Here is a 24,601-nt window from a genome sequence, read left to right as displayed (position 1 = left end):
CAAACACGCATTCCTTTACTTTACTACTTTCAGATTTATGAACTGTGAGTGTTTTTTCACAGCATGCAAGTTTTTCAAAGTCATGTTTCATGAAACCCTGCTAGAAGACACGTTTGGTATTTATACGAGTATCACTGATATGGTAAATGGTAAATGGACTTGAGCTTGTACAGCGCTCTTCTAGTCTTCTGACTTTACACCGCATGTCTCACCTACACATTCACACACTGATATTAGAGGCCGCTTTGTAAAGTGTCCATCAGAACACATTCATACAAACAACACAGCCGCCGTAGCAGTGAGAAAAACTTGGGGTTAAGTGTCTTGCCAGAGGAGACGTCTGAAATGTGGCTGCAGAAGCTGGGAATCGAACCCCTGACCTTCTGGATGAGAGACGACTGACTCTACCAACTGAGCCAATATTTGACCAGAGACCCATCATTACCCCAAGATGTGGAAACAGTGTGACTTTCAACATACATTTTAGAAATCACCTCGATACATCTTGGAATTAAAGGTTGCAGGGATGTAATAGCATCAATAACACTGGACAGCTAACCTCGTCTGGCATCTTCTCCTCCTCTTGCTCCTCCTCCTCCTCCTCCTCTTCCTTGTGTCTTTCCTCCTGTCTGAAGCGGAAGTCTTCCTTCCCTTCATGTGTGAAGCTCAGCTCTTCTTCTTCTTCCTCCTCCTCCTCATCTTCATCTCTGTGGCTCCGTGGGGCCCCTGCTGACCTCCACTCCCTCTGCAGGTCGGGCTGCACCTCCATTTCTTCCTTCTGCTCGTCGTGCTTCACCCCCCCGTCCACCCTGCAGGCCCCTCCTCTGTGGATGGACAGCAGATAACTGGTTAATAAAACGGTGAACGTGAGAAACTGCCATGATCAGATCCCACTGAATCAGTACCAGGAGAACAAACAGAAAAAAAAAGAGTAAAGCACACACCGGGGCTTCATCGTCCCCGCCACCAGGTAGGACGTCCTGTCAGGCAGCCTGACGTCCTGTGGCAGGAAGACTGTTGAGCTGTAAGACGTCCTGATTTCTTTCCTGTTGCTGGACATCTACAATGAGCCAAAAGAAAATAAGGTAAGCCTAACCTGTTACTCTAAAGTGGAGGACGTTTTCAGATCCTTTACCGACATAAGAACCAGTAAAATACAACGTTCATAATATTAAATAAAGGACTGGACTGAACAACACAACAGAAACAAACACAGACTCATCGGTTACTTTACTTGACTCTACTGATCTGTTAGTGTACCTTCTGTGTAGGTCTTTGAGCTTCCTGTGATGGACTGCTTTGTTCTGGATTACATCCCTCCTCCTCTTCTTTCTCCTGCTGTTTCTCCACTTCAGGCTCTGGTTTCCACTGTGGTGGTAAAGATCTCTGCACCCTGGCTCTACAGGCAACTGGCACCTCCTGGTCATTACGATTCTCCAACCTGTGACTCCAGTCACTGAAGCCCTCGTCCTCCTCCAGAACCAAACGGCAGCTGGGCTTCAGCTCCTCGTCCAGCCTGAGGAGCGAGAGGAGAACGGTTACATGACCGGTGAAGTCATGCTGGTAGTTGGGTGTTTTTATTTTAAGGAAATGCTGAGGCCAACCATGACATGGGTTTACAGCAAGTAGAAACCTCCATTGTAAAAAAAAAATGTAGGCAATGAAGAAGTGCAATGAACTGCAGTTCCTCTAGTGTCCACTTGAGGTTGGCTCCCAAAGCCAAGAAATCTCCATTAGGTCCCATATAAAAGTGCCCAATTTTACAGCAGAAATAAACACGTTTACAGCCTGGCATAAAAAGCTGTTTGGTCTCTACAGCTCATTTCTTTATTTGAAAAAACTGTAAGGGGTGTAAAACATTTTTATAACTAGTTTTGATTATAGGGCTGGATGGTGGTGCAGTCAGCGAGGAGGTTCCTGGTTCCAACGCCCATTCGGACAGGGCCTCTCTGTGTAGAGTTTACATGTTCTCTGTGGGTACTCCGGTCCAAAAAAATGCTTGGTAGGTTAACTGGTGACTCTGAATTGACAGTAGGTTTGAGCGTGGCTGGGTGTCTGTCTCTATATTTCAGCCCTGTGATTGACTGGTGAGCAATCCACGGTACACCATCTCTCGCCCAATGACAGCTGGGATCTGTACCAGCGCCCCCCCCCCCCCGCGACCCTGAACGGGAAAAGCAGTATAGATTATGGATTATGGATTAACATTATGGATGTTTTGATTATATTAAGGGTAACACTTATGCATACTTTTGAATTGTTAGGTTGCGTGGGTGAGGTGAGTGACAGGTTGGTGGGTTGTAGCCGTTTTCCACCTCTTTGCCTGTTTTTAGACTGATGGTTGGGCTGAGATAGCATTTCCAATATGGTGAATGCCATCGTTGAGCTTCATAACGCCTCCTCAGAAACCAATGGGTGACGTCACTGAGGCAATGACGTCTCTTGTTTAGTACGAACCCCCTTCAGCTGCTGTTTTTGAAGATGTTAAGTGCATCTGTTGGTGTTGATTAGATTTACACACATGTTGGTTTTGTTCATTTTGCTGACTGTCATTAACAAAGAGCCTCGCTCAGACACGACATCAATTGATGTTTCAACCAAAGGTTTTTTCTGCTCTTGATGGGGGTGAGGGTTAGAGTTAGGGTTAGGCTGGTTTAGAGGATATACTGAAGGTGCTTTTTGGGCTTTCGCAATGGATTTAAGCGCTCCTGTGTGTGCATACAATTTATCAGAACGGTGTATATCAAGGTGCCAAGAAAGAACCAATTACATGTTGGACTGGATCCAGCTAAACACCCAGGTGTCTCGGATGTTACCCAAAGGTTTCTGATGGGGCAGAGTGTTTCACCAGATGACAGGTTGCAGACAGGACCTGTAGCCTCAGGCTCCCTGGAAACAGAGACGGTCTCCATGGAAACAATAAACAGAGTGGCACTGTGGACTCTTGTTCCAGGTGAGCTCACATCAGCAGAGTGGACCTCGTCTGCGCTAACAAAACACCTAAAAGCTTGTTTTTTTCCACAGTGTCTAGCGGCTTGTGCATGTACGCTGTGCTTGTTTAAGACTTCACTTAATTCAGGTTTACAAAGAATGAATGAAGCAGGATCACACAAAAACAGTTCTGACTGCAGCCCAGTATTATGATCAGTCTCATGTGGTCTCTTTAAACTTCTGGTTGTTTAAAGTTAAAGTCAAAGTCTTGTTAGTTGTGTTAGTTTGCAGTGTTTCAAAAACTTCTCAAATTTGGTGGGATGTAAGGTCTTGGACTGAAGAAAGTTACCAGGAAGCCATTTATGAAACCTGAGGCAGAGATATACTTCACAGGATTTCTCAGCTATGTCATCAATGAACACTTCTTGCAAAAGTCCCCTTCAATTAAAACCACATTTGGCTCATAAATACTTTGGTTTCACTGTAATCCCCCAAAAGGATCAGTAAATAATCTAATTTCATTTTTACAGTGTTCGGCTTCAGTCTATAAATACAGGGTGATGAACTAAACAGTGTCGCTCTCCCTGCTCCTCCCAGCTGCTTTGTGAACCAACAAGCTGTCTCATAACCAAACCTTACTGTACGCTTTCTGGAAAAACCATCAAGCTGATAATTAAACAAGTGAACAGTGCAGCATTTGATGAGAGAACTACGTTTCCCTTCAGAGTGCTGTAAACAAGTCAGATCAGCAGCTCATAGTCTCTGCTGATGATGAGGAGTTTTCCCCTCATCACATCTCTGAGCGATCAACCAGAGGCATCTCTCTCAGCGTATTTAGCTGCAGCATCACTGGACTGAACCATCAATTACACACGTAAACAAAAGTCTTTCCCCTTTAATCAGCACTGCGGGGTGGAGACGCAGCTGTAAACATGAAGAGACGTGGTGTTAAACAAACAAACAAGTCACTGCTGCAAAGACTAAAGTCGTTTAATTAGTGCTGCAACCAAATTTAGTACTTACTGTACTTATTACTTTAATGAATACATATGCTTATACCAAGGCTACGGCGTTCGATGAGCGAAAAGGCTTGGCCTCGTTTTAAACGACTCGCATTAAGAAAATCGTGTAGCAAATTAAGAGAAGATGTCGACTAAAGACAAATGCTGAAGTCCAAAACAAATGCAACTTCAGAAACGTGCTGAAATGCAACAAACTCGCTGCAAAAAGTCGAAAACAACTGCATTGACATCAAACGCACTGCAAATACATACAAAGTAAAAACACACACATATTTTAAAAAGATCTGCAAATAGACAAACTGCACATCCAGCCTCCATCAGAAGTGCTCAGATTAACTGTTTTTTTTTAAATTAATAGGAGAGAGCTAGGGTGAAGAGGAAGTGAATTCATTGATTGGATGGGAAAATATCATAGCTTGAAGACAGAGAGTAAAGCTATAGAAATTCAGCAATTAAGAGATTTAAAGTCCAGTCTGGACTTTGACACCGGGGATGAGAGAGAACAGAGGTGCTGTGTGTGTCGGGGCAGCTAGGGCGACATCCCAAGTCATTTATGCCTTTTGCACTTGTCGGCCACTGTACAAATCTTTTAACCAGTTTTTTAAATTTATGGTAAAATTGGTTCAATTTCTTGCTTGAACGAACAAGATGAATATCCAACACTACTAGCTTAGCTTAGATTTAAGATTGGCAGCGAGTGGAAACTCCTAAACCTGACTCATTGACGTGTTGTATCTTGTTTGTTAAATGTCTTCATAAACTGAAGTGTAAAAATGACACGGTGTGGTTTTAACAAGGTGTTATGTGGTGGACCGTTTCTTGGCTGTTAGCAGGAATGTCACGCTCAAACAAAGGAAACATAAAACCTTAATTAGTGAGCAATGGAGATGAAAACAGACGTTGAGTGGAGGATGTAGTCAGAGGTGCTTGTTGTTTTGGAGACTCAGGCCGGCTGTTTTTTAAAATCTGTTTCTAGTCTTTATGCTAAGCTAAGCTAAGATTAGACATGCCAACCTTCTGCTGTTTCTGAGTCTATATCAACTGTACAGATATGAGTTCTTTGAGTTCCTTCTTTGTTTCCCAAAATATCAATAAAAAGCCACAATAGTTCTTTATTACCTTTAATAAGCCATTAGTTATCTTTCTCAAAGATCCTATATTATACTCATTTTCACCTTTCTTGTTGTCAGTCTGTGAAACCTATAGAGTAGCTTTGCATGATTTGCGTTTCAGCTGCTGTCTCTTTAAGGCCCACCTCCCCACGTGCCCACTTTCTTCTGAGTGGCCAGCTCTCTGGAAGTCTTTGGTGGGGCAGAACGCTGCAGGGCTGCTCTCCAGTGCTGGGACCAGAGAGCCTATGTAAGAGGTTTTAACAGCTTTCAGTGAGGCTTGAAGCCGTTTCAAGAAATTATTAGAACTATCGCATGATTTGCATAACAAGCTGTTTAGGGCCCTCTGCAGACCTATCCTGGATTACTCCAACACATGTTTACCTCATGAGCTGAAACTTTGCCCACGTTTAGTATAGACATCTGGCATTGTAAGATGTGAGTTTTGAAATGGGGATAAGTATGATAGGTCAACTTTAAATACTCAAATGTCATGTTTAAATATGCTGCCACGGTGCTAATGTGTTACACATTCTTATTTACTTAAGGTAAACACAGATAGAGTGAAACATACATGTACTTATTGTTGACCTCACTAAGACACAAATCTATTTCCCATATAAATGTGTTATCCTCATACTCACTCTATGTTGTGTGGGAGGTCGTCGTGGGGGGGCTCAGGGGGGGGCTCTGGCCAGGAGGGACTCCCCTCTCCTCTCTGCTTCTCTCTGGTTCTCCTCCTTCTCTCCCGCTCTACCTCCTCAGCATCCTCCTGACTCCGCTGGGCCGTCACCCTACAACCAACACGGACACCAAACAGAGGCCGTCAGCACACTCTGACACCACAGAAACACTCTGAGAAGTTGGCAGTCCTTTGACACCAGCTGCCTGTAAATGCCTCAATCCCCAGGGGCTTTAAAATGCTTCATTTTCACTACATAGCTGAGAGTATGTTGACACCCTTACATTACAGCCATATGTGATTGTTAAAAGTGTCATTCCAAAACCGTGAGCAGTAATCTGCCGCTATAACAACGCTTCTGGTTTCAGTTTTTCCACCAGACGTTTGAGCCGAGCTGAAGGGATTTGTCCCCCCTCAGACACAGAGTATTAGAGGCTCAGCTCTGATGTTGTGTGATAAAGGATAACTTATTCAAGTTAATCCCAAAAGTGTTGGATAGGGATGAAATCAGGGCTGTATGCACGCCAGGCAAGGTCACTATCACAAGCTGCAACATGTGTGGCTGCAGTTCCTCGACTGGCCACTTGTCGGGCTGCAAAATTGAGTCAATCCCCATTCACCCCAATACACCCCGGGCTGATACAAACAGTGTTTTTGTCTCTGAAGCACATGGCTTGCAATGCATTTTATTGTACTAACAGACGATCTGAGAAGTGAGTTAAGGTGAGGGAAATTATCATATTACTTTGTGGCAACGTCCATTATTTTTTTAAGTCCCTCTTCCCACGTTCCACTGAGAAAACCATTTCTTTAACAAGCTAGCTTTGTGTTTGGAGAAAAATGAGATCTTCAAAGTGTTGCTACAGAGTTGGAAGCATGTACTGTTAGTGTCAAAAGGCAGGGTTGGTAACTTTCAAAAACTAGCATGATTTTTAATGTAGAATTCCCTCCAGAGGAATATAAACGAATCTGATGCAGGGAAACGATCTTAAATAGGTTACTTTCTCTGCTCTATTAACTACTTTGACACTCAATTTTATATTAGTCATACTTCCTGTTTGTTATTTGCTTGCAGCAACACTTGGTATCTAAGGAAAAGTTGACGTGTGTTGTATTCAGGTACAGTAAATTAATTGGGGAAAAATGAGCTGCTCTTGTGTTGCACAGGAAGCCCATTCAGTTCTTTTGTCTGATCACTTTTAGTTTCCAGTGGGCCGTACTTGATAACAATAAGTCTCTTTATTGTTCAAGCACATCTGGCAGAGCTGGAGCCAGCTGCTGTGCTGTTTCACTTAAATTAAATCTCTGGAGGGAAACAAAGAAAGAGGGAGGGTGGGAGGGTAGGGGGGTGAAGGGATGGAGGAGGAGCAGGAGGGATGATGGAGAGAGACCTTAATCCTGCCTGGCCAGAACCCCATCTCGTCATGGAGGTCTGGAGAAAGTCTGGAATAACAAGGACTTTGGAAATATTCAGTCAGCCATGTGATTGGATGTAAGTTTGAAATCTCTTGAGAGCACCTGTTATTGGGTACAAATAACTTTTCCTAAGTCTGATGTCATTGGCTTTAAAGGATAATTACAGTTTACAGCTTGGATCTCAATTGGGGATTTGGCCATGATAACATTGAATTAACCAAAATAGTTGCAGAGATCTCAAAGAATGTGGTGCCAAACGTCAGAGAGGACGAGAAAGTAACAGTCATACATGATGCAACATTGGAGTTGTTGTTGCTGTGGTCCAATACAACAGTTCTGGCCACCCACTCCATGTAAACATGATGTAAACACAGCCCAGTTAACATCACAGCCAGCAGGACTAGAGCTTCTCACTCATTGACAGTTATGACTCAGAGAGATATTTACAGAGGATGTACTGGATTACTGCTGTATTTGTGTGTTTAATGTTGCACATTCTTCTTTTAACCTTCCTTTCAACCAGTTTTTACCATTATAATCCTCCGTACGCACATGTTGGGTTCCAGAGTGCAAACTTTGAGTAAACTGGCAATATTCAGTTCCTCAGAAAACAGACTTTTCGCACATGCACATCGTGGTTCCAGTCAAGAGCCATGCACGATTAGGTGGACTACAACAACAACAACAATGTCTGACTCCTGAGTTCTGCTTGTGCTGCTCAGTCTATCTAATATGAAACGCTTCTTCATCACTTTGCTCTCTTTGAGACTCTCAAAGACTACTGGTGTCACTCTGAAAGAACTATGTCAGGGAGACCAGGGCCTCAGCAAGAGGTGACAGTTTGTCTAGATTTAAGAAATGCTTTCAGATAATCAGCATTTTCAGTGAGAGCCCAAGAAAAGTGGAACTCAATTCACAAATCAAAGTGCACCATCACTTTGATCGGCAGAGACGCATTGCTGACATGCTCCAAATACTAAATCCACCAATACGCCGGTGAAGGGCGGCCACAAGGTGATTAGCCATTTTTGTATGTTTACACCTCACCGCTCTGTATGTGAGTGTGTTGTTTCGTCAACCGCCAACTATTTGCCTGGCATGTGTACTACAGTGTTTTTAGTCGTTTTGTGGCTACGTGTGCCACATGTGCGTTATCAGAATGTTGTCGACTCGTCTGAACGTTGAACTTCTGAAAATGAAAATGAAAAATGTTTTTTTTGTGTCAACGTGGCCTAAGTCTGGAACGAGTCTTTGAACAGAACAGAGGCTGGACAAGTCTACTGGTAAATTCAGATTCTGGATTGCAGCAGCATCAAGGAGAAGAAACAGGCCAAAACCTTGAGCTTGTAGGTACTCATTAACAAACACATAAAACATGCAGACTGTTCCCCTTCACTGACCAGTTGTGCAGACTTAATGCGCTGTCTTTTTTTACAGAATGATGATTAATGTTCCTGAAATATCAAGACATCAAACATTTGGCTGAATGAACTCATCGAATTGAAGTATAAAAGGCTGATGTGAATGTCTCATTAGCCGTGGCTGTTGAGGACACTGTCCATGTGCGTCTTTTAGTCAGACATACTGCGGTCATTATTATGTGGGAAAGTGACCTACATGAGATCATACTCAGCGGGGACACATTGGGAGCCATATTGGACACAGCGGGAGCCATATTGGACGCAGCGGGAGCCATATTGGCAAGAGTGGGTCTTTGGTTTGCTGTAAATCAGTTGGATGTGTGATATGGGTCTGTTTTAGATTCTCTGTTAGATGTTTTTTTTGGGGGAAAGGGTCAACTGGGGATGAGATAGGTTGTCTGGATCTCATCAGTTCTGTCTGAAATATAACAAAAGGACGGAGCTGAAATTCCTCTGAGGACTATAATGGTGATTTTGCATGCTTTAGCAAAAAACTTCATAATCACATTTGTTTAAATTCTAACTCCCAATTTCCATACCCTGACTCTTAAAGCTCCCCTGAAGAGTTTTTATCAGGTTATGAAACAGACCTAAAGGAATATTGTAGTATCTATGTGACCTTTAATAAGAGAAAAAGAGACAGGCAAGAAGAAGGCCAATGATTTCTATTTTGTTGTTTTGTGTCTGCTTGCACTGCTAAAAAGTCAAATGTAAAAATTCACTGTAAGAGATAAATATTACAGTTAAAGGACAGCAGGAAGAGACTTCTTTTAACCAGAAAACATGACTTATACATGCAGGACAAGATCAGTAAAGAGATAAGTTTTGCTTTTCATTCACATTGGTCGCAAAAGATCGACACAAAATGAACATTCCTCAAAGGAAGGAGCTCAAAATTAATCTCCAGAGTCTTCCCAGTGTATAAAAACTATATTCTATTGAAGCAAAAGGTGATCAGAATTCAGATTAAAATCAAATGAAAATTAAAACTCATTCACAGAAATATGCAGTATTTGAATAATACATAAAATGAATATCCAATCATCCAATTTGCATTTTAATTTTCAAAGAATGCCTCACTAAATTATGATCATAAAGAAAATTAAATAGCTAATTTGAAAATTAAAATGCATTAACATTTAAAAAAAATAAAAAATAATGCCCCCATATTCCAAGATTAAAAAATGCTTTTGGGCAGATATAACTTCTGTTTACAAGCTAATCTTGTCCCAATGCTTAATTCTTGATGTTGATGTAAAGCACTTTGGGATACATTTGTTATATGAAAAGTGCTACACAAATAAAGTTTGATTGATTGATTGATTCTAAAAAAGCAAATACATTTAAGGACAGGTTATGCATACCTGATGAAGAAAAGCTTTTAATCACAGTATCTGTTGAGGATCAAAAAGTCTGATGCAGAAAATGTCTCTAAAATGTTCAATGACAACGTATGACTGTTTTCCGCTACATTATGCAGCTTATTTATTTTTTTTACTTTCTGGGGCATTATTTTAATTTTGTATAATTAGGTATTTAATATACTAAGCAGTTCTGAAGATCTGGGTTTATTCCCTTTGGCACATACAGTATGATGATAAGCAGTAATCACAGATGTGTCTATGATCTCACTCAAACACTGATCCAAATGGCTTCCTCGCTGATGGTTTTGACTGTTTGCCCTTCACAAAATTACTCCTATTGATTTTTGGATTTGAAAGAGTTTCTGAATTATTATCATCACCATTTCCATCCATCTTTTCTGTTTTTGGTCTCCATGGTTATTGTTTTCTCACAACTCAACAGAGACTGAAGGAAACCGTACACATTCTTTTATCTAGTCTCTCTGGCAAAGCAACCACTGGAATATCGGCTCAACACCTAATTAATTAGACTAACGAATACCAAAATACCAAAATCATGATGCACAATTATGATAATTAATTTGGCAAAAGAAAAAGACTTTAAATTAATTTAACTTAAAATGTAACTTTAAAGGAGGGGATGATGAGATACTCGGCTTGAGCAGAGCTGCTGCTAATGTTGAAGGAGCAATATTTAACTCTGTCACCTAGTGTTTAAAATGGGTACTGCAGTCAAAATTCAAAACATTGTAGAGAGCTGTCTCCCCCCGCCCCCTCCTCTCTAGAGTCGATGTTCACACAGGTCGCCATGTGGTGGACACTGTAGCTTCAGTGTTTATCCAGCTCTGCATCGGTCTGTAAACCTTTCTGCGTTCTAACCTCTCTCCATTTTTCAAAAGCATCTCCAATATTGATCCTAGTTTGAGAATGTTTCTGCTCGTGGAGCTTATTAGAAACATGCAGAGGCATTTAAGGTCGAGTACAATCACTTCTATCTGATCCAGTTCTCTCGCCCGCTTCCATCGCTGCAACACCTGTTGGTTTGCTGTTTGTCTGGCAAGTCTTTTCTGTTTAAAAGGGACACAAACTGCTCAATTGTATTTTAATGGAACCCTGATCTCTCCCGTACTTCACCAGAAGGCTTTGATTGTCTAATATGAACCACAGGCCGGATCCTGGATGCAAACCAAACACTCTAATGTTTAAGAGCATTGTACAACCTCCACCCTAGTTTTCATTCTCAAGAATATGCAGCCACTAAACATAAGATATTAAATGTGGCATTTGCCTTTATAAACAATGTAACTAGAAAAAACATTTTAGTACTGTATTTACAGACAGGATGCTGGATGGAAAAAATATCTACGAGGACTTTTTTGGGCTCCATGAATATCTGAGTGGTGACTAAATACATGTCAAACCCACAGCTGAGGACAATTAGGCCCTTAACTCACTCTTAAAGGACTTTTGGGAAGTGTAGGAAGTCATGAAGATTAATTCACGCAGCGATCCCTTTCGGGGGGGGGGGGGGGGGGGGGGGGGGGGGAGGTCTCAACGGGACAGTCTGTACCTTCAGGTATCTCCAGAGTCTGCTGGGACATTTAAACCCGATGCTGAGAGGCATGAACGTGAAACGAGCAGATTTTTAGAGGAAATGTGACGGATGCACATCATTTTTTCCACCATTTACACAATGAGGCAATGGAGGCCTGAGGAACGGGGTTGTCTTTGTGTGTGTGAGTGAATGCATGTGTGTGTGTGTGTGTGTGTGTGTGTGTGTGGGCAGGAGGGGGTTGAGGACTCAGCCAGATGATGTCATGGTCGTTAAGGAAGTTGCAGCAATAAAAGAAGCCATTGAACTCAGAGCTCGGTGTCATGTTCGGTGAAGTCACACAGTTTGTTCCATCGATCACTCAGGAAAAGAAGAATGCTCACTGACATTAAGGAACAGTAGTTTAAAGAGGGATGCAATTATTGAAAACAACACGAGAAATTAGCCTCCCATGCCTTTTATCAACGGGAATAAACATCAGTCAACTCTGCACGACAGAAACTGATACTGATACTCGACTCTGTTTTCCACTGCACACAGTTCTCGGGATTCTTAGCTGAGCATCAAATTGGTGTTCTATTGTATGTTTGTTGTGATTCTGAAGATTATTTTTGGGGCTTTTAATGCCTTTAATGAGAGGAGAGGAGAGTGGATAGAGTTAGAAACAGGGCTGACAGATTGAGGGATGACATGAGGCAAATGCCAAAGGTCAAACCTCGAGGGCTCAGCCTCCTCACATGGGACAAGTGATTTTAACCACTAAGCTTAACAGACATCCCTAATAGCTGTTTCAGCTCTGCTTGAGTCTTCAAGACATTGACAGTTACCAAAATGAAGATACCCTTGGTTTCAATAGTTAAGCCTAAACCTAATTTTATGTGGCTAATGGCCTGCTAGAGTAAGTACAGGAAGATTTTTTGCATTTCTGGTCGGGTCTATCTCTCATTCATCCCTCTCACGCACGCTCAATCACATTTATGCTGTCATTCTCTTGAGCTGTAATTTTCTGTGGCTGTCATTGGGTAATCAGCTGTCTCATCAGTAGTGCTCATCTAACCAATTGCATGGCATTCCTCCCTCATTGTCAGCCTGGCATCGTTCTGCTCCCCTTTTAAATATGATTCTTTCTCTGTGTTAAGTTCCTTCAAGCCAACGTTTCATAAGCCCCTCCACCTCTCCATCACCGCCCAACTCTGCAGAATCATCATCCATCAATTCTTCACCCATCCGGTCTCCACAAGTCATCAGCTTCACCACCATCAGGGCCTGGACTCCATGGAGGGGATATATTCTGTTGACACTCAAAACTGACATTCTGCAAACACATCAACCGCCTCATAGAATCCAAGCACCAAAGAAGTTCTGTCATATCACATCTCCATGTTTTCTATTGTAATTAATTATTTCTTTATTCACTTGACTCCTGATTGAAAATGGTGCTCTGTATCTTTTTTTTATCTGGTGTTCCACATGGCCTCATTCTGGGTCCCTTACTTTTTTCTTTTCTTTAATGTTTTAGTCCATAACATTGAGAACACCTTGTACTTTTTTACTCCTTCATTGGCACTTATACTGCCACTACGCCAATCTGTAATCACAGTAAATATGAAAAAACCTTTAATCCTCCCTGGAAAATCATATAGTTCAGCACTAAGAGTTTTGATATCCATCATTATAGGTTTTAAAACTTAAAGTATAGCTGTTTTGAGAGTTTAATACTTGGGCAGAAGTTTACCTAAGCTCCAATGTTTGGATTTTCTTTGTTTCAGTGATTTTCACTGATTGTAAGAAGCTGTAAATATGGCTGACAGTGCAGACGCTACGTCATGCTCTCCACAGACTGTAACCCCTCCACATCCATGTAGAATCACGCATGCACACTCATTCTGTCCTGGCATCAAACTGTTTAAAGTGTCAGGATCATCTGACCTCAGATTAATGATGTTGTGAGATAAAAGAGGATTTGTTCTAACCACTTTTGTTCAGATTTGATGTTGGTGTCTGCATATAATCCAGCTGTTAATAGATTCTTTAAGTGACATGTGAGGTTTTACAAGTCAAAAAATACATATTTCAATTGTTTTTTGTTCATGTTTGCGTGTTCAGTTATATCTCTTTGCAAGAATAAAATTACTTTAAACTGTAATTCAAGAACTAGAAACCTTTTCTGACCAGCAGTGATGCAAAAAAAAAAAAAATCCACCTCTGGTAATAATCTGGTTTACAATTTGATCTTGGTTATCATACAAAAACACAGAACATTTGAATAAAGCTTGGAGTAAAAGATCAAAAGATCCTGCATGGAGGCAAAGTTAGAAACTACGACTGACAACAACCACAAACAACTGAGTCTCATCCCAAAACATACCACCAGTTACGGCTTGTTATTTTCTACATGAACACTTTTCAAATCAGCACCCATGACACATAACAGAAGTTAGGAAAAGTGACTACATTGTGTTTTTTAAGAACATAAACATTCTCCTTTGTGGTTTCTTCCACCCATTTTCTGCAGATGTAAACATAGAACCAATAATATCAATACAACACTCCCTTAAATGTTAAATGGACTTGAGCTTGTATAGCCCTTTTCTAGTCATCTGACTACTTAAAGCTCTTTTACACCGCAGGTCAAACCTACACATTTACACACTGATGGCAGAGGCTGATATGTAAAGTGACCATCAGAAGTAACTAATCCCATTCATAAAGATGCATACGCCAACGAAGCAGCAGGAGCAACGTGGGGTTAAGTGTCTTGCCAAAGGACACATAGGACATGTTGCTGCAGGAGCTGGGGATCTAACCCCTGACTTTCTGGTTGAGAGACAACCGACTCTACCAAATGACCCACAGCCGCCCCCCACTGACCCACAGTTGTTGTTCATTACAAATAGTTGCAAATAGATACGTCTCTAGTAACCATAACTGTCAAAAGTTTGTCAATGAAGTGAACAAAGATAAATGAAGAGGAATTATCTGTCTGGGAGTGATAAAGATATTAAGACAGTGGTAAGTAGAGCAGATAATGACCATTAAATATTACAGTAAATGACTGAAAGCTGCAAGTCCTGCCTTAATTATCGAGAGCAGGACTTGGATAATATCACTTCTTCTGGTATTTCACTTTTTTGTTTTTTCTTATGTGATGTTATTTTTAAAGGCATTTAAAGGCATAGGGTTCCCCAGGCAGTTGCCTGTTGACAAGCTGCACCTCTGTCGGTTATATATAATGTAACGGGGATGAATGCTAGTTGGAGGGGCCCCCTGTGAGTTTTTGCCTCGGGGCCAAACAGACTCTAGATTAGCCACTGGTGATGTTGACTCCCAGTCCACCCTGGCGTGTGTTGGCATTAACAGAGGCGCTGCTTGTCAACAGGCAAGGCAGGGAACTGTGGGGACCGAGGTCAATGGGGCCCTCGAGGGCTGACAGGGGGGCACCTAAGGGCAGACAAAATGTCAACCACAGCAGTGGCTCAAAATGTGCAATTTTGCAATGACAATAGGAAACCCCCAAAAGGGGTCCTAATCTGACAGCAGTCTTGACAGTTTTGCAACCATTACTGCTGTGAAAACGTGAGTATGTCTCGAACCTGATAATGTGAGCACTACTTCACTGAACTATGAACATTAAATGTCCCTTTGGGATGAAGCAAGAGGTCGATGTCTGCTCTGAGTCTGGTACACGTTTAATGTCTCATAACGTGACTGAAAACTGTCAACTATGACACATCACTTCATTTGTCTTCAGCCAATATCACTCAACCAACAGTAACCAGGAGTAACCTTAAAGGGAACGTGTACACTTATTGAACCAAGTACAAATACAAATTAAATAAAATAATGCAAATTATTCCAACCAAATAAAACATCACAAAAATAAATCTCATATTACATCAGAATTAAAGAACCGTAATGGAGTCCATAAAGTTACCTTTGAGCCTTTGTAAGTAAAATTTGAACAGCGTATTGATGACCATGTTAAAGCTTTGGGGTTCTCAAACTTAACTTTATTATTTCCACTCTGTGTTGCTTTATTTTGCTGCTTCACAACATCTATTTGACGGCTCAGAAAACTTTGTGAATTTATTTTAACAATGCAAAATATAAATCAAGAAGTAAACAACATTATATTATGATGCCACCAAGGCATTAAAAAAGTAGTTAGAGAGATGCAAATATTAATGTATCTCTAATACTACTCAAGTATTATAATAAATATGTTTCTAAAATGGGCTTTTCTGCATTATCAATACGCTTACCTTAAGCAAAAAGAAGACCTGATCCACCTCTGTAGACACACTGTGAGTTAATGTAAAATTAAATCCTGCAGGTCAGAGTACTAAAACACACACCTGCAATGTGTTCAAAGAGTTTCTCTCACCTGATGAGGTTCTGCAGCAGCTGTCTGCTGGAGCTTTTCCTCCTGATCGACTCTGACATGCTGGATAGGGCTGCTCCTTGTCTTTGGTTGTGGTTGTGGTTGTCTTGTAACCCTTGGTCCTGGTCCTGATCCTGGTCTGGAGGCTCAGAAGTTTCTCACAGCTGCTCTCCTGTTATCCTGAGATGTTTCTGTGGCTCTTGTTGCCATCTCTCTCTCTCTCTCTCTCTCTCTCTCTCACTCTGTCTGTTCAGTCGCAGCTCTCTCCTCCCTCCATGTGGTTTTCATTGAAGCTTTCTGACCCCCCCGCGTCTTCATCCCAAACAGGGGTCATGTGACTCTCCCCAGAGCCAGAGTAAGATGATATCATAACAGAGGATAGCTGATAATATCGTATGCATGTGTATTGTGCATAATTCAAATTGTGAGGGGAGTGTCAGCAGTCTCACTTTGTTGTGACTATCACTTGGTCAGCCTCCCGTGAAATAAATAAGCCACTTTAACGTCACCTACTTACACCTACCCGCTTTATCTCTTTGCACAATCCATCAAAAGCCAATAAACTTTGAAGAGTGTCTCACCTTCAAACCTCTTCAACATGCGTGTAAGGATGAAGCTCAGGTCTTGGTGTCTTAGCAGATGCTAAAAATAAAGATTTAAATTTAAAAACGACTTCAAGTCACCACTTTTACAGAATGTCAACATAAAGCTGTTTTAACATCTGCACTCCTGAAAATATCTAGATCATTTCAGGAGATGTTGTTACGGAGATTCTCCTGACCGGGTTGTTCACATATGCTCTTCACAGCTGGAGACTATCCCTGTCAAACAGGAGGGGGGGGGGGGGGGTCTCCTAAGGTGACGTGGAAAAAAAGACGCTGAAGTAGATGGAGCAACAGAGTCTGCTACACGACGCTATAATGAGAATATGTCAATGCTATGTGTAGTCAAACGGAATGACAACATCAACAAAAGAACGGAGAACAACATACTGATGAACAGAAAACTTAATGCAGACATTTAATTATGTGCACGGAGATCGTAGTGGTCGCGTGCAGACACTCTATGCAGCGTGCAGCAGTCACAGGATATAAACATCAGTCTCTCTCCTATTGGCTCGAGGTGAATTCTCCTGAGAATATCCTGCTGCGTTCTCACTTCAGCCCACTCTGGTGAAAAAAATACCAGGGGTCCGTCTAGAGAAAATTCAAAGTGAAAAATGTGGCTATTTGTGTTCACACATACAGCTCCTCCCAGCAAATATCAGCAGTTTTTCAGGAGTTTTCTGCAAGTGTGAAAGCCCTAACAGTCAGGACTGTGGTGTTTGAATATTTTCTACTTCTATTCTTCATGAATGTTTTAGGATCATACCATGGACCAAGAGTCAGTGACTTCACCCATTGGTGGTTACGCTTGAATCCCGTTGAAGGCGGTCACTATATTGGAAATGTTGTCTCAACTTATCTCTCAGACAAAGAGCTGAAGCCGAGGTCAGCCAACATTTATCCTTTATGAAATCAAACAGATAAGTTGTCAAAAATCCCAAGTAACTCAGTTAGTAACTAGGTTAATAGTAGTAACTAGTAATTATAATTAGTGACTTAGTTCAGTAACTCGGCCATCACTGCTCAGGTGTGAGCAGCTGCCTGATAAAGAGGCTGAAGAAGAATGAGCCGGATCTGGTTTCTATTCAGCAGGTCATGAATAAGAAATAACAGCTCAGAAGAGGAGCAGCTGCTGGAGGCCACTACCTGATCTGAGCCGACCCGATCCAAATACTGAGCCAGCAGAGCGTCAGGGGGGCTCCTTCCTGTTTGTTTGTTTGTTTATGTTTAGGAAGTTAGAAAAGAGACTCAGCTCTCTGTTTCTTAACACTCAGAGACAGAAGTGGAACTTTTCTCTTTTCAAAGGGCTCCGTCTATCAGTCCAACACTCGCAGATGTGCATTAGGTCACCCAGGCATTCCCAGCCAACACTGATTTACACTCACACATACACACATACATACATGCACACAAACACACACACACACAAGTTTATAGCTCGTCCACCCCCTCCAAATCCCGCGGGAGCTTGAAACGCTCACAAACACTCCACAAACTGTTGCCACAGAAACACTCCCTCAGCACTCAGACAGTGTGTGTGTGTGTGTGTGTGTGTGTGTGTGTGTGTGTGTGTGTGTGTGGCAGCAGCTCTGTGTGAGGCTGACGGTGACGGTTGGAGCCGCCGCCGCCCCCGGACCGCCAACTTCAACACTTTCTCCAATATTTCCCAGCAGAGGAGTTTGAAGTTTTCTTGTTATCCATTTGATTTGCCTCCTGCACTAAAGTATTCCAGTCAGAATAGATGGTAAATAGTCGAGACAAAACACTTTAACATCAGTTGTATTCCTTCTATCGAACATTTGCAGAAGTTGAGGTGCATTTCTTCAAAAGTCCTACCTGACCTGATCTTATCTTCTATTTAAAATCACTCATGAGTACCAGATGAAATGTATTTTTTTTGCCCTTATTCCAAACTTTCTAGAAATTGTTTACATGATTGATGACAATGAGTACCCCCCTAACATTCCCTGTCATGATTTGGTCTTTTTTTAGTTTTGTTTTTCAGTGTTTAGTGTTTCTTCTTGTTCTGGTGTGTTTTGTTAGATTCTTGAGTTCTGTGTGTTTTTAGTGTTTCATGATTTGGTTTGTAGTTGTCCTCTGTGTTTCTTGTATTCCTGCCTGTGTGTTTCCCAGTGTGATTGCCCTGATTGTCCTCACCTGTGTCTTGTTAGTCTCACCTGTCTTTGATTACCCCTGTGTCTGTTTAGTCTCTGTGTTTCTTCCCTCCGGTGTCAGTTCATTGTTTGTGTTTGTGGTATGTCAGTCAGTCGTCAGTTTGCTAGTGTCTCTTGTGCTTCCTCGTGGCTCCTTGTTTTTTCGTGTTTTGGAATTTTGATTTTAAATAAATAGTTTTTTGTTTCCGCACTTGGGTCCACCTCCCTTGTTTTACACACCGCATCGTAACAATTCCCGTTTATACACAGCGTTGATTACTCTTAATATCCACCGCCTTGCAACATGTTGGTTAGTTTGTTTACCACAAACAGAGCTGACAGTAAACAGACTGAATCAGAATATCACTCAACACGTCCTCATCAGGAAATGATTCATTTAAATAAAGAGACTGTCAAACATTAAGGTGTCTTTCAGCTTATTATAGTGTGCAAATTTATATATTATATATTAGGTGTAGTTCCCAGGCGGTAGTAGCTCAGTCAGCAGGGACTCGAGTTAAGAACCGGAGCGTCACCGGTTCAAGTCCCAGTACGGACCCAGTCTGGGAATTGGTCTGATAGCTGGAGAGCTAGCTGTCTGTCCAAGAGCAATGGTTCTCAACTGGTGAAGCGACACAACGCACCAACTACTCCTTCATGAAAAATCACGACCAACATTTCTTACATTTTCAATCAATCCGATTCATTTAAAGAAATATTATGCAGTTTGGACCTCGGACAGTGCAAACCGCGATAGGACAAAGAAACTGAATAAAACCAAATTGTTAAAAAAAAAAAAAAAAAAAAAAAAATGTCTTGATAGACTTTTTGACTGCATTTTTCTTCCATGGCACACAATCGCGACCCATTGAAAATGGCCATGCGACCCACTTTTGGGTCCAGCCACTCCAGTTGAGAACCACTGTCCTATAGCAAAGCACTGACTCATGTGCAGAGCCTCACTCTGACATCACTCCATTGGTGCATGTCCATAATAACCTCTTGGTGCATGTGTGCGTATTTCAGCCTGTTTGTGTGTAGCATGTCTCAATAACAGAGTGTAAAAGTGATTTCCCGTGGTCATTCTTCTTAGCTGAAGATCAGCTGATGAAAATGTGTTCTTCCACCGACGCTCTTAGCTTTACCGCTGTCTTTCTGTTATGGCTCGCTTCATTGTGTGAATCAACTGGTTCTGCTTTATTGTTGCAGTAAGGCTGTTTAATGCGTTACATTTTGAAAACTCCCGTCTTCAGTTCAGGCCTGAAGTCTGTTCTCTCTCTTCTGAGCTTTAACACCTCGTCAGTCTCTCGGACCGCTGTAAACGTTGCCAGCTGTCCCGTAAAGGTGGCGTCACGCGCAGGGAATCAGCCACTGAAAAGCTGATCCAGACAGATGAGGAAACAGATTCAAGGTGAGTGACGTCAAGAAGCAGCCTTCAAATGCTAATCCCAGAAAGTAGAAGTTAGTGCAGCTTTTTTTGGGGGGGAACACAGCTTGAAAGGAAACAGTGAGGACTGTGTTTTTATTCCCAGTTAAGCAGTTGATGGATGTACTGGTGCATTTACATTTCTAACAGGAGCCGAGTGGAAAATAAGAGCTCATTAGAAGGAAGGTAAACTTTGTGGAAACCGGCTGGAAAGTCAGGGAAGTACATTCAGTCATCAATGACACGTTAATACTTCTAAACAAGCGAGTTTTAAACTAATGAAATCATCTTTAAAGAATGAGTCAAGACTCGGCTGTGCTGCTAATTTTAAAAAAAGACAATCTATCAACATGCCAAGTTTTTCTGGTTTCCTGAAAACACACTGTGCAATAAATTATCCACTAGGGGGCAGGTTCATTGTCTCTGACGGGTTGTAACATCCCTCTCTGTCACTCTTACTCATTTGCATTTAAAATATTGAACACTGCTGCTTTCTTAAACAGAGGAGCATCAACAACACACTTCTTTCTTCAAAACCTGGAGGCCAAACTTCAAGAGTTCACTTTCACCATCATCAGAGGACCACGCTCGCTGACGTTGGTTTAAATACATTCCTTAGTTAGTGAGAAGTTTTTGTCCAAACAGAAAAGGCAACTATTTTTTTTTTAGGACCATATATTTTTATTTTGTCACATTTTGATGTTATTTATGTATCTGTCACTGATCAAGAAATATGCAGGGGCTCTTTAAGCACTCTCAGCTCGCCAGTCTCTCTTTGAAGACGTTCAGACTGAACTGTAAGAAGTGTCCACAAATCGTATCCATGACGACGTTCAGACCAGATGGAACAGCTCCTGATCATGATCAAAAGTACAATTCTTACACTTTAAAGAATTAAACTATTAAAGTTGAAAACCTGAGCGGTCTCTCCTTGTCGTCCCTCAAGCTCATATATATATCTATATCTAGATATATATTTATAGTATATTTTAAATTGTCTTTCTATTGTATATTTGTTGTTGTAGTTGTTATCACACCTTGTCTGTGAAGCACTTTGGTCAGCTGAGGCTGTTTTAAATGTTTAAAAATAAACTTGACTTGACTAAAATCAAAGATGCTTCATGACTCCTAAAATCTGTGACTTATTGAAATTATTGATTTTCTTTTGTATATTTATTTGCAGCATTATGTCCTACAGAGGTCAAAATGGGCTGTTGGAGCCGTGAGAAGATCTGACCGAGACCTGGAATAAAATATCTGATGGTCTGCATCCTTATTCCAGTGTAGTTCTTCAAAATCTCACTAAAGTTCTACATTAATGAATGAATGATGTGTGATTATGGCTTCCTCCCTTCGATTTTTCAAACTTTTCCTTCCAATCCCTGCAGCATGCTAGCAGCCTGAGGCTACATTATACATAGCATAACAAACCTCTGTTAGCAGGTCTGTTTGTTTCTCAGCTGCATTGTGGGAAATGTAGGCGCCTTAATGTTGTTAAGGAAGCAGTGTGATTCTACTGCATTGTTTTATCTCGAGATTCATCTTTCATTACTAAGTGTTTTTTTAAAGCTCGCCCAGGAGAGATCTGACCAGAGGAAAGATATATCAGATTAGATTTGATCTTAAAAACATTTTAACATCCAGCTCAAAGGGCTGAGCTTCAGTAGTGGCCGATCAGAAACATCACTCTAACTTTTAAAGCTCTTGCTAATGATTTTATTTGAAAGACGTGTTGCACCAAACACTTAAATTGTTGTGTTGTTTGTGTTTTATGTAGTTCTTTAATCGTCTAACCTCAGGACCAGCTGCTTTATCCAAACATGTTCAGAAAAAAACAACAACACTCAAACAGATTTCAGACACCACATGCTTGCATTGAAGTGACATACAACGTGTTCATTTTTACTCACAAATCAAACACACAACACTCCATCACCGTCCCGTTTAGACAGACCGCGTTCCTAAGACTCTGCCTTCCTGGAAAGGTTTCCATCGCTCGCTCATAACAAGCTCATGACACATCTGTAAAACATCTCAGGCTGACAAGCTGCCAGCTTCATTACAAGCAGAGAGGGATTCATTTTTAAAGACAGACACTGCACTGTAAAAACAAAAAGTCATGGTAACATAAAATTCTAAGTTAGTTTTACTTCAAGTCTATGAAAACGTTGTTGACTAATTGACAGTTTTTCAACTTAAGTGTTTCATATTAACTTAAAAATGGCGAGCTCTATTTTCTATTGAGAGGAGTATTTCTCTTACCCTGTTGCAGCAAGGGGGTTTCGGGGATGTGGATGGAGATGGAGGTGTACCTGTGCTGGGCAGTGAGTCTGAACGTGCTCTTTTGCAATCTGGAGAGTGGCTGGATTTCCCGGTTTTCTTGGTGAGTGAAGTTGCCGTGCTCATGATGTCGAGTCTTTTGGAACAGTGGTCAAAACAGTCGTCGAGGTCATCAAGACAATTCTCCAGGGGGGTCCAGGTCGGTTGAAATTCTGATTTTAGAAAAAGAAAAAGAAATATGCTTAAAAGTCCAATCAGAGTTGTTTGTTGTCATCTAGCAGCTGGATCTTGCACTGTCTCGTGAGAGTTGCGTTCCCAGTGGCATTGGACTTTCTCGTCCCAAAATAAACTTACCGACCTCGACACCCGGATCGCACTGATTGAAGATGTACACAAAGAAGGTTAAGTCTCTATGCCTAAGCCTTGAATTCAGCCAGGAACAACTTCCCACAGACTCTGTCAACATCATAACTTTCCACCGCATTCACCGTCTTCGACCGAAAAATAATAATAAGAGAGACGGACAGATACAAGAGGAAGGGAGGGGCTGCTATGGGTGAACCATAACAAGTCACCTCTGATTATTTGGGAATTGCAAATGCTTGATATGGATGAAATTAAATTGTGAAAAAAATGATGGTTCATTGGGCTTTGGGCCATAGAGTTACCTATTGTTAATGACCTATTGTTGATTGATATGTTTATGATAATGAAACGTCCTTCTGGGTCTGTGATTGTGGTGTTGTGAACAAAAGACACTGAGTTTTTTTTATTAAAATACATACTCCAATGTGTGTGTGAGTGCAGGTGGGCATGGTTATCTCTACAGGCAGCCCAGGTGCAGACAATCCACCCCTCATCATCAAGCAGTATATCTACTCCGGTCTTTCACCGCTCGTCGCCTGAGTATCTATATCTCTCCATGTGATCCTTTGTTACATGCTCGTGCCTGCCTGCCTGATCGCCAGCTTGCCTGCCTGCCTGCTCGTTGCCGCTGCACTCACCGTCTCTCCGAGAGGATTTGAACACTCCTTCCCCTTGCACTATTAGTTTTGTTGCACTATTAACTGTTTAATTGTGCTTCTGTGCTCAGAGTCTTGCTTTTGGGTCCTTACTTTTGTGCCGAGACCCATCAATAGACAGATCAAATATCCCAAGTAAAAAACGCATCTGGCAATCCACTGAAACAATAAACCAGTTCATGAGTGATTTTGGTCTTGGCGATAGTTGGCGTCTGCAGCACCCAACAACAAAAGAATAGTAATTTTTGTTCACTGGTCCATTACTCATATTCACACTGACTTCTTTATTACCGACAAGTCAATCATCACAAACATTTCGGACAACAAGATCCACCCCATCATCATTAGTGACCGTGCTCCAGTCTCATTCAAATGGAATTCACCCAGTTTACATAAACCCATCACTATATGGTGCAGAAAAAGCTTTCGATAGAGTAAACTGGTCCTTTCTAAGAAACACACTACACAGATTTGGCTTTGGGGAATCATTTATTAACTGGGTCAATACACCTCACCAACAGACACTGTTATCACCAATGGACAATCATCACAACCCATCACACTTCTAAGGGGGGCTAGGCAAGGATGCCCACTCTCCCCTTCTCTGTTCAGACTCTTCATCGAACCATTAGCCGCAGCCATCCGTCAGAACACCAACATAAAAGTAATTAAAAACCCAAACATCGTCATAAGATAACTCTGTATGACCCTCAGTTCTTCAACAAACAATTAAACGTATTAAATAGGCAGAATAGCAACCATTAAAATGACAATTCTTTCAAAAATTCCCATATCTCTCGAGGGCGAGATCGACCGAACCCACCTTGCGCTCCTCCGCCTCCCGGAGACCGGTGGGGAGGTGAGATTTCCCTCTACTGTCAAAAGCCATAAAAGAGCAGGAAAGAAAGCAGAAAAACAGCAAAATACAAAAGCAAATATTAATGCATTATTGCAGACTTTGTGTGTACGGTGTAGAGGGAAAAGACTAATGCAATCAAATCAACTTTGTTGCTAGTCTTTCACATATACAAGACTCTGATCACCATCCAACTAATAACCTAGCATTTAAAGGGCTACAATCCTGAAAATAATTGAATGTTTGGTAGGTTTGAGCAAGTCAGAAGTTGTTTAACTTCACAGCAGAAAAATATAAATAAATTTGAGGAGGGGACATGTTGTCTTACCTTGATATACTGTAGAAGAAGCTTGGCACGAGGCAGGATACTGCTCTCCAATG

General features: G+C 41.5%; 1 protein-coding gene across 1 annotated transcript in view; it reads right to left on the bottom strand.

The window, feature by feature from the left end:
- Positions 1–24,253, bottom strand: part of LOC132978809 (non-muscle caldesmon-like) — a 39,065-nt gene extending 14,812 nt beyond the window's left edge. Inside the window, exons 1-8 of the mRNA XM_061044129.1 lie at positions 24,188–24,253; positions 22,697–22,718; positions 22,375–22,554; positions 15,882–16,035; positions 5,707–5,856; positions 1,261–1,516; positions 945–1,060; positions 560–824 (exon numbers count right to left, since the gene is read on the bottom strand). Of these exons, the coding sequence (XP_060900112.1) occupies positions 560–824; positions 945–1,060; positions 1,261–1,516; positions 5,707–5,856; positions 15,882–16,035; positions 22,375–22,554; positions 22,697–22,718; positions 24,188–24,253 (1,209 nt within the window). The remainder of the gene's footprint in view (positions 1–559; positions 825–944; positions 1,061–1,260; positions 1,517–5,706; positions 5,857–15,881; positions 16,036–22,374; positions 22,555–22,696; positions 22,719–24,187) is intronic.
- Between the last annotated feature and the right edge of the window lie 348 nt (positions 24,254–24,601).

The sequence above is a fragment of the Labrus mixtus genome, chromosome 1, assembly GCF_963584025.1.
Source record: "Labrus mixtus chromosome 1, fLabMix1.1, whole genome shotgun sequence".
Taxonomy (NCBI): Eukaryota; Metazoa; Chordata; class Actinopteri; order Labriformes; family Labridae; genus Labrus; species Labrus mixtus.
This window is presented reverse-complemented; position numbering and strand designations above follow the sequence as displayed.